This window comes from Xenopus laevis, chromosome 2L (assembly GCF_017654675.1).
Source record: "Xenopus laevis strain J_2021 chromosome 2L, Xenopus_laevis_v10.1, whole genome shotgun sequence".
In the NCBI taxonomy this organism is placed as follows: domain Eukaryota; kingdom Metazoa; phylum Chordata; class Amphibia; order Anura; family Pipidae; genus Xenopus; species Xenopus laevis.
This window is the reverse complement of record NC_054373.1, coordinates 156,371,810-156,382,990: the sequence shown is the minus strand read 5'-3', so window position 1 is coordinate 156,382,990 and position 11,181 is coordinate 156,371,810. Positions and strand designations below refer to the sequence as shown.

The 11,181-nt window shown below is 42.4% G+C and overlaps 1 protein-coding gene across 1 annotated transcript; it reads left to right on the top strand.

The window, feature by feature from the left end:
- Positions 1-4,743: 4,743 nt before the first annotated feature.
- krt7.L (keratin 7 L homeolog) lies at positions 4,744-10,971 on the top strand. The gene is given in 9 exon segments (NM_001101757.1): positions 4,744-5,192; positions 5,801-6,012; positions 7,318-7,378; positions 7,581-7,676; positions 7,791-7,955; positions 8,058-8,183; positions 9,204-9,424; positions 9,877-9,908; positions 10,005-10,971. Coding segments are annotated over 9 exon segments (1,542 nt in total). The 5' UTR covers positions 4,744-4,757; the 3' UTR covers positions 10,199-10,971.
- Positions 10,972-11,181: the final 210 nt, after the last annotated feature.

Sequence of the window (11,181 nt, the reverse complement as noted above, 5' to 3'; positions counted from 1 at the left end):
AATTGGCTAAGCAGGGCATAGCAATTGGTAGTTTTTTTAAATTAGGTAGGTGTACCATCAGTGCTATAGTTCTCCCTCACTATTACAGGGCTTAGTTGTAGCTCATAGGCCAGCAGATATACAGTAAGAGCAACCAAGAACTTCTTCTGGACAGACTCAGTTGGGGGAATGGGAGAAGGCTGGGATAGAACGAAGCAAATATAGTACATTTCAATAAACATAAAGGTGACCATACACAGGCTGATTGGGTACTCTCTTTGACCTATCATCCCACATTGTGCATTTTTTTGGTGTTTGTGGTCTGGATATAGTTATTGCATGTTTTTGCTTGGGGCACTACATCAATAGTTTGTGCTGGACAGTCTGATTTGCCGGCAGTAGAACAAGTAGGGGCGAGTTGTGGAATCCCAACTATTGTTAGGACAAGGTCTTAAGGTTATTTATCATTGAGCGTAAAAATAGTAAAGCTGCACATTAGGTTATAGCAATCCTAAAGAGCTAAATTCACCATACAAATAATACATGTTTCATACCCAATATACAGTCAGAATTGTTCTTTTTATTTAATTGGTTGTGGCAAGTGCTCAATAAGTTCTTTTGTGATGTTTATAGAATCCCATCATCCCCAAATTTCCTTTTGTAAAATATTTCTTTTTTTCATCTTTGGCCATTTCTAGTGTTGGACACTTTAAGGGCCATTTATGATCACCTAGGACAGAAGTCCACTTCTGAGTGTCCAGCATTTGGCTGTGCTTTGCACCTTGCCCCATATAAAACATCTGGCATGGGTGTAGATCGCCAGCCCTGTCCTTTTCGCCACTTATAGTGACTTGTGTGCCTAAATGACGTGACAGTAAATGGATGGGTATAGGGCAGGAGGGGGCCACTCCCACCCCTCAGGAATACAGTACAGACACTGCAGTGATGTATTCATGGGGGTGACCACAGGAAAATGTGGCACAGCTACTTTCCGAAGCAGCAACTTTGGCATTTAAAGGAGATTAGTCGCCCGCGTTAGAGGAGATAAATTGCTGGTCATGTATCATTTCCCACAATTGCATTAAACATGCATACACACAAAGATAATTGTCATTTGATACTAAAATGTACCATTTTTTATCATCCCAGTTAAATTCTTGCACAGGTCAAATCTATGCAGTTTTCTGTAACAAGAGCAATCTACAAAAATAAGCCCCATGGTTTAGCTTCATGTCTCCTGATCTTATAAAGGCCTGGCAGTGGTGTAAACAACAGAAACAGGTGAATAAGATTTTTCGCATGCTACTTGGATAAATGCAGTAAAAATGCACAAGTTTTATCAATAGATAGGAAATATTTTCTAGAATGGAGCCTGAGAAAACCAAGCGATGCATCCGTCTTTGCACAGAATCGTACATAATATACATTTCTTTCAAGAAATTCTGCTCAATAAACAGACGCCTGGAGGAAGGGTGCAGCGACACTATAATCAGACCATGAATTCCAATGGTGGTAGAGCCTGACTTTTTACAGTCTTTTTCTTTCAAGGGCAAATTAGTGCAACAAATCATTAGCTGTCCGCTTCAATTGTAGTCTCGGATTTCTCAAGAAAATTGAAGTCTCCACTTAAAAACTTGCCTAACATCTCTTAAAGGCAAAGGATATACATTTCTACTTAATATGTAACCTTGTGGTTTTTCCTTAATAGGGAGCCTATTTCTAAGAAAGTTTCATATATCCCTTTTGTGCAAATATGTTTTGATATGAGTAAGAAATGGCAAACTGTTTGTAATAACTCAAGCAGCCTCAAAAGGGTCTACTGCAAAGTCCTCCAAATTCCAGCTTTCTCATAGGGGTGCCAATTGGAGTGTTTTTAATAGTATTTACAAGTGTTTATATGTGCTAACATATTTCCCAGAGCTGTACAATATAAGGGTGCATCACAGTGATGCATTGCTGAGGTCCTAGGTTTGATTCCAGCCAGGGTACTATCTTGTCCCCATATGTGCATGGGTTTCCTCTGGATACCCGTTTTCTCCCACAATCCGAAAAGCAGGGAGAATTGGCTCCTTATAAGACTCCTTATAAGACTGGCCCTAATGTGTTTGTGCATATGATAGGCCGTTAGATTGTTAGCTTCACTGGGGCAGGGACTGATGTGAATGATGTATAATCTCTGTAAAACTCTGCACAATATGTTTCCGCTATGCAAATATTATAACATTATAAACATAAAAACTCTGTACTATAATACACAAAAGCCATGAATACCCTGTAAATGATATCCTTATAAATGGTGCTTAGTGATGTCATCATTTATAATCGGAGCTTAGTGATGTCATTTCTGTCACATGACTCACTGAAACTTGTGCATTATAATAAATAAAGTTCCCCCTCGGTATCTCCTCTGTAACTTATAATATCCTTGTATTTTACAATGTAAGTAGCAGCACATAAAATGGGACGGTGCAGCAAGTCACACCTGTAACTGGTCTTGGTATTCTTCTTCAGGCAAAAATAAACTTAACACAAAAGAAGATTCCGTGGAAACCCAGGTCCCCCGCCTCCTCTCACACACACCCAAAACATTTTTATGTCTTAGAACCTGAAGCAGTGTCTCTGCCAGAGATAAGGCCTTTTTACACAGCAATACCAGAAGGGCCTGGGGGAGTGGGAGAATTCAGATTACCGCACTACCAGCTTTGCTGACCCTACTCTGTGAGTTAAACTGGATATACGCAACAAGATACTCTGGTTTGGCCGGCTGATCTTTGCCCAGCTGGGTCACCCAGGAGCTTGGCCGAATTCATCATTCGCCCCTTGGGCCAAGGAAGTCAACAGAGGTCTCTGCAGACCCATAAGGGCAATGCTATCATCACCTGATGGAATTTTTAATATGTTTGATATTGGCCAGATACCAATCAGACAGTTGGTTTAGCGCCATAAATGGTCTAAGAAGCTACGGACTTGGTCTGGAGGGTCTGAGAATGTTTCAGACACCAAATATGACCAACTGGGCCATGTTAGGTAATGCAGTCACCTGTGTTAGAGAAACTACAGTTAACACTTTATTATTACTTTCTGTTTCCTGTTTTTTTTTCTTTTGGGAACCTATGTTTTCCATTTAAAAAAAAAAAATAGATTCTTCGGAAACCCCTAACCTCCCTTTCCCTCCCGCACACACCCAGAACATATTTATGTCTTGAAACTTGATGCAGATCAGTTGTGGCTGTCAGCTCATCAGAAGAAGAAAGGCTTCCTATGAATTGGTACAAGCAATCTCTTGCAGCAGTGTGACCCCCAACGCCGCATTTATACACAAAATGTGCAAAAAAAATCAGTTTCCCACTATTTACGTTGGTTGGGGATGATATTTTATTTTCTACATGCAGATATGCACAGAAAAGTCTTGTCCCACGTTCCAGATTTTCCCATAGACACCTATTACTTTGAGGTCAACCCAGTGGGCCCTATTTTCTAAATAATTTTGGCCATGTTCCATTATGCCCAGACTTTGCCCCCTGTAATGCACCCAGCTGTGTCCAACCCCAATGAGGCAATGTCACATAGGCTTTAGGCCTTTTCTATTGTGGGGGCTTACATTTAGCTGCAAACTATGAATGGCAGGAGACTGAGTTGTTACAGCAGATGTGTAGAAGAGGGAAATTAGATGACTCAAAAAGGGACCCCTCAATTCTGCCCCTTAATGAGAAATTTGGTAAAAAGTTAGTTAGGGTGATCCCTTTGCAAAACAATCAGACCAACGGATCTGACAGTTCTGTGCTAAATGCCAACACACCCAACCAATCTCACTCTCCCAGAACATTCCTCTTGCTTGCTGCATTGTTTCTATAGCACGTGGTTCATTTACCCCTGTTCCAAGGCACCCCAGTCATTACAGCCTTACTTTGTGACCCCCAAGTGTTTGTGCTATGGGACACATCACTCTCACCATTACTGTTGTATTGCATCACTTGAGAGTATCTGAACAAGGGTCTGACTGTCAGTATGTTTCCCATAGGAAGAGGTGAATGGTAAATAGGGGTGTTTAGTATTTTTTGGGCACATTTCTGTGTAAGTTGTACCACTCAAAAACTCATGGAGGCACAACATAAATAGACATAGAACATTTCTATTCTCCTTAAATCTACATTGCATTTAGAAACTATTACTCTTGCATTCACTTGCAGGCAATGTTATCACACGCTTTCAATTTTCATATGTGGAAATTAGAGGGAAAGAACAATAAATAAAATAAGGCTAATATTTCTGCACTACTTATTTTATATATGGAAAGTTTCTCTCTCTCTCTCTCTCTCTCTCTCTCTCTCTCTCTATACATATAAATAAAGACGTTAGCTTGGCTTGCTTATCTCAGCTACTGAGGGCTGTAGTACAGCATAAACTGGAAACATGAAATTTGCAGAAACTGTTGACGATTGAAACTTTGTATTGTAAAAGATTAAACAGGGAAAGGTTGCTCGTTCTGCCAAGCATTTTTAATTTGAATCAATCCAACAGGTCAGGGAATGATCTGGGAGGGGGGCAGCTGAGAAGGGACACAGGTGTGGCCAGTGCTGTGCTACAGGTATGTGTGGCCCCACCCAACTGGGACACGCAGTAAACTGATCCCTGTGCCACTGCCCCCAGGGCAGATCCCAGCTCCTCTGTGCATATAAAAGGGAGTCGCAGGCTGGTTAGGAGTACTGGATCTCTCAGGCAGACCATCAGCAAACAAGCAACTCTCCTGCACTACTAGCAGCCTCTACCTGATCACTATGGCTTTCAACAGCAGACAGAGCAGCTTCAGCACCCGCTCCGCAGTCCCAAATGCCGGCTTCAGCCAGATGCGCATCAGCTCCACTCGCTCCTCCAGCGGAGGCTCCGGGCTCGGAAGAGCAGGGGGCAATTTCAGCAGCTCCAGCCTGTCCAACCTCGGCAGCGTGAAAAGGAGCGTCTCCTACGGCGTGAGCAGCGGCCGCTCCGGTGGCGCAGGATTTGGTGGCGCAGGATTCGGTGGTGCTGGTTATGGTGGCTCTGGATTCGGTGGTGGAGTTGCCTATTCCGGACCTGGTATCCAGGAGGTGACCATTAACCAGAGCCTGTTGTCTCCTCTCAACCTGGAGATTGATCCCACCATTCAAACTGTCAGACAGGAGGAGAGGGAGCAGATCAAGACCCTGAACAACAAGTTTGCCTCATTCATTGATAAGGTGAGTCCCCTGGTGCAGCTGCTGCCCTGCCCCCTTGCACTCCAATGGCTGTATTAAGTCCTATATTAAAGGGAAAGTGTTCATTTATTAGTAGAAGGGGTTAACACATTTGGACTATCAGGGGCACCTAAATGCAGGCATGTCCAACCTGCAGCATTTGTCCTATTACAGCTTGTTGGAAAATGTTGAGGTTTGAAGTTCAACCTATAATGGAATATAACAGGTTGGGCATTTGCGACTCTTTATGCCAGCTCTGCTCTGAGCAACCCTACAACATGGACATCTAGAAATAACCCAGCTGGTGCAGTAAAATGTATTTTACTTCCATTATTGTAAAGTGGGGGCTCTGGGCTCAGCAAAGTGTCTATTAATGGGGTTGCACTCACCAAAGATGAGTTTTAACACAAACTTTCTACCACTGCTAATGCAAGGTGTGGGTGTGTATCATTAACCTGTTCCCTGCTGAACTGAACATAGTAGCCCTGTGGGCATGTCATATGACTACAGTCCTAAATGCAGTTCCGGGCCAGTGGGGGAGAGACAATTGAATATACAGATGTGCAAGCTTTATTCCTGACCTTTTTTTTTTCTTCATTTTTAATTTTCAGGTCAGGTTCCTGGAACAACAAAACAGGGTTCTGGAGACCAAATGGGAACTCCTTCAGAACCAGAAATCCGCCAAGGCCAGCAACATCGGCCCCTTGTTTGAGGCTTACATTGCCAACCTGAGAAGGCAGCTGGAGTCTCTGACCAACGATAAGGGCAAACTAGAGGGAGAACTCAGAAACATGCAGGATCTGGTCGAGGACTTCAAGAATAAGTAAGTGTGACCACTGAAATGCACTGGCCATTTTCATTTAGACATGTCCCCATTAAAGTATAGACTGATAGCAATTGCCAGTTTTGTGCAACTCTTTTGTTATAAAGCAACTGGTAACTTTAACTGCTTCAGTGACTGCAGAACTACAGCTCTCATCATACGTATTGCCCTTTTCATACAGACCAAGGGAGTGATAGTTCTGCAAGGCCAAAATCTGCCAAACTCTCTGGACTAACCGGTACAACCTGTAAGAGCAGAAGTGTCACTTGTAACTAATTTACAAGTTCATAGCTTAAGGCACATTTGTTTCTGCTAGTCGTCCATGCTTTTCTCACCATAAAGAGTTAACAGAAAGTCTAGATTTTAATTCCTGTATTGTGCAGAGCTGTACAAAAATGTACAATACCACGTCTGTGGGGCAGGGGCCACACCCTTATGGGACAGGAGAACAGGCTGAATACAGTGGGGAGGAGGGTTTGCAAAAGCTTCTAGTGCTGGCCAAGTAGAGTCTGACAGGAACTAAAGCAAACAATGAAGATAAACCTTAGGTGTGGCCCTTCCAGCAAAGTCAATAGCAGAGCAAGGGAGAGAAATTGTACACTCAGTTCCACCACTGCAAGACAATTGGCTGCGGGCGAAGATACATTTGCACCATAAACAATGACCGCTCATCAGATACAGCTTTGAATAACTTTATAAGGATTTCTTTCCCTAAAAACATTCACAATACAATTCCACAAAAAGAGGCCAATGTTATTATATTGGCAACATTATGCAGTAAATTGCTAGTGAGCAACAAACTGTGATCCATTTAGTGCGGTTACAATAGTGAAAGTAAATATCTGCTGCAGGGTTTATATTTAAGCCCTGCAGCCCACTATTTAATGATACAAACACCCTATACTGTTGTGACTGCAAGTTTATTGCTGTTCTAAGTGTGGTGGCTTTTTTCATATAACATTTTGGCAGTAGCAGCACCCGTATGTTACATATAGGCAGAAGTTGGGCACAGTGCCCCCTATTCTATGACTTCAGTTCCTGGTCAGGGGCAGCTGGAAGTGAAACTGTATCAAGGTTTGATTGTTCAGTGCCCAGGTGGAATGCAAAGTATTCCAACATCCCCTGGCACAGAAGAGGTTAGTTAATTAAATGGAGCATGAAACAAGAGACAGAGCTGGTTGCCTGCCTTTCTGAGCAGCTCATAGAACAATGAATAGAAAGTCGGCACAGTTAGGTCTTGTTTTGCACTGGAAGTCACTTCTGGCAAACTCACTCTCACCCCATATTCTCCCTTCTTCCCTACAGGTACGAGGATGAGATCAACAAACGCACTGGCGCTGAGAACGAATTTGTTGTTCTGAAGAAGGTAAGTTTTGGCAAAAGCTATAAACTCATTTTCATTGGGCTTGTACTCGGGTCTCAAACAGCCATGAGATCTTCGCTACATTTATTATATTGTGCACAGTTGTTGCAGCCAATGGAAGATTAAAATGCAACCAAAAAACAGGATGGGACGAGTATTCCTTCAGCAATAGCTATAAAACAAACTGTTTTCATTTTTCTTAAAGGATGTGGATGCTGCTTACATGAACAAAGTAGAGCTGGAGTCCAAGATGGAGGGTCTGACAGATGAGATCAACTTCTTGAGGGCCCTGTATGAAGCTGTAAGTACAAGACATCTACTAGCCAGTAAAATAGGCATTTAGCGCTCACAGAAATATGGTGTGTTGTCTATGAGTTTATTAAATTCTCATTGGATTATTTAATCCCCTCTCCAGGAACTCCGTGAGCTGCAGGAACAGATCTCTGACACTTCAGTTGTCCTATCTATGGACAACAACAGAGCTCTGGACATGGACAGCATCATTGCTGAAGTCAAGGCTCAGTATGAAGACATTGCCAATAAGAGCCGTGCCAATGCAGAGTCCGCGTACCAGAGTAAGGTAGGATCATATTTACGATATCATCATAAAAACGTACTAGAATTTATTAATGACCAGTTTCTTTAGAATTGTAAGTCATAATTTCATGTTCCCCCCCTACAGTTCCAGGAATTGCAGGCTGCCGCAGGCCGCCATGGTGATGACTTGCGCTCCACCAAGACTGAGATTTCTGAATTGAACCGTGCTATGCAGAGACTGCAGGCTGAGATTGAGAGCGTAAAGGCTCAGGTAAGGTTCTACAGTATTTCAGTTCTGATGTTACTTTATTAGGGCAGGGTTCTTCCTGCAATTAAAAGGCATGCTGTGGCCTTATTAGATGTAGCCCTGAGTTAAGTACAGACAGCAAGTGGTAAAAGGTGAGCCCCCTAGGGTGTTAAAACTGAAATACAACCCAGACTGAAGATGATGGCCTTTTCTACAGTCCATGCTTCAGTTCATTTTGCTCCTTCTGGCCAGTCTCTGTCATTGACGTCGGCCATCACTGCTTCCCTAGCAATAAATGAGTGTCCTCGGGGAAATACTCACTGCAGCACTGACAAGTTCTTGTCTCAGCTGTCACATGTGACTGATCCATTGGTAACCCAGCCAAGCCCTTTGCGTTCCTTTTTTTCCACCCTGTAGTCTTGGCCATACGGTTTGAAGATAAAGCTGTACCTAGTTTCTTATACAGATTAACACTCGGATGCTGCCGACAGGTTCCAGTTTCTCTTAATAAATATAATTATACCTGAGCAGGTGCAATGAAAACCGCTGCAGTTGTGCCCGGAAGGTACAAACAGCAAGCGGCAGACACCCATTAATATTCACGTTTTCCTTTGAGAATTCTGGTTTAAGGGCAGGGCGCGGAGAGGTGAATCATAAAGTGTTCACCTGTTACTCCTAAATATTGCAAATGTTTAGACCTTCTATGCTTGAGCACAATGAGCTGCCTGGGCTGGCAATTCCATCTGCTTGCTGTGGGCTCTGGGCTGTCCTACCAATGTTCCTTTGGTCAAGTGATCCATTAAATAATAGCAATATTACTGTAGAGAATGCTTTCTTTATATAAAGGGTGTACAGTACAGTCTCTTTGTTTTTACATCAAATATTCATTGTCCTTGTTAAATTCATATAATGATCTTGATGGTAGAAGAATGGTTGATTGTAAGTCCCAACCCATAAAGGTAAATTATTTTTAGTACCATGGTAGTAATAAATATAACTTGGGCAAATGCATTTCATAATTTCAAATGGTATTTGTATTTTTAGAGAGCTAAGCTTGAGGCACAGATTGCCGAGGCTGAGGAACGTGGAGAGCTGGCACTGAAGGATGCCCGGAGCAAGCTCGCTGAGCTGGAGGCTGCTCTGCAGAAGGCCAAGCAGGACATGGCTCGCCAGCTGCGTGAATACCAGGAACTGATGAATGTGAAACTGGCTCTGGATATTGAGATTGCCACATACAGGAAGCTGCTGGAAGGAGAAGAGAACAGGTAATCACATTTTGCATTCTGCACTGCACCACCAGTTTATATTATAGATGTCATAAATGGAGAATAATGAAGTTATAGGAGCACATAGCCTCACCGAGAAGATACTACCTGCTATATATTCACATTCATATTATTTCTCCAATACAAACCCTTCTCATAGTAGGTTAATACTACACACTCACTCCTCATTTGTGTATCCTTCTAATTGTATAATCATAAGTAGCATTCATTTCAAACCCTTATAGGCTGCAATGGCCATTTCCTAACAAGCTCATCATCGTTTATTAATAGCTTTATATGCCTTTATTTAATTACTTTTACGTATAAAAGAAAACAAACGATTACCGAAACATCTCCTGTTGGGGGTATCAACTAGATCTTAAGACTTTGAAAAAAAAGCTGATCTTCTCCTTCTCCTATTGATCTAACATCCATTCCTCTTCTCCCTACAGAATTACCGAAGGACCTGGACCAGTTAGTGTATGTAAGTATCTCACTCTTATTTGGCTCTAGGGTTGGTTGTTCTGTGCCTACTGTATATATGGAGTAGATCACTAATATATTTACTTCTTTGTCACAGCTGTGGTGAACTCAACCTCCAGCAGCATGGGCGGCGGCAGCAGCAGTGGATTCGGTTCTGGATACTCAGGCGGCAGCTCTTATGGAGCTGGAGGCTTTGGAAACAGCTCCGCCAGGTTCGGCAGCGGTGGAAGCTCCGGCGTGAAATCTTACTCTGTGACAACAACTTCCTCCAGCAGAAGCTTTAGACAATAAGATGTGCAGCAGAAAATTGTGTCCCCTGTGTATTGATGGTAGGAGCACTAGCCATAGCCCTCAAATAATTCAAACAGCCAATGTTTACATGTGGAGGTGTTGGTAAGGGTATAACCACTTAAGACTTATACCCGTTATAGCTATCTCTTCCAAGTGTGTGACCAAGCTCCTACATTCTGTTTGTTATTGTTTGGAGGATATGACTGTTTGCAGAAATATAGAAAGCAGTTCCTTATTCTCTACCCGTCTCCTTGCAACTTTCTCTTTTACTGCTCCCCCTTCTACCAGTGGGACTGGCTCTATGCTGAAGCTCAGCGTCCTATTCACCATAAATCTGGGCACGTTTTTACTGTAACGCCCGCTGCAAGTTACATTGCTCAGTGCACAATAGAAATCTCATGCCTGTATTAAAAAAAAATACAAAATTAGCAGTATTTACGGGCAGATATTTTTTTGTTTTGTTTTTCCCTTGGAAGAGACTTTGAATGTAACAAAAGAGATATATATACATATATGCGGTGCTAATATCCCTCGGAAAAAATAGTAGTAAGTCTCTGATGTAAATCTGGCAGCTTTGGATGGGAAAAAAAAAGAACACTGATGCCTTAAAGTTTGTTTGCAGTTGTAAAACACCCAGTATATGGAACGTTTCTTGTATGTAGCTACCACTGTTTTAGATACGGTCTGTGTTAGTGGTGGAAATCTGAATTCTGTGGGAGGGATTTTATGTCTGGTGAGAAACACAGGCATCTCCAATAAAAATTCCTTCAATCTACTTTTATTGTTCCTGTGTTTTTTCCCCTTCACTGCGAGTACATGAATGATAACATTGAGCGGCTATTGTGGTTGCTGTCTGGACAAAAATGGTGCCCTGCATGTGGTATGGAGATTAGACAAAGACTGGGCAGTAACTCCTATAAATCAAGTAGATACTCTATTAGAAGTTTCAATAGAAGGGTCCAAAAAAGATACAGCGTATGGTG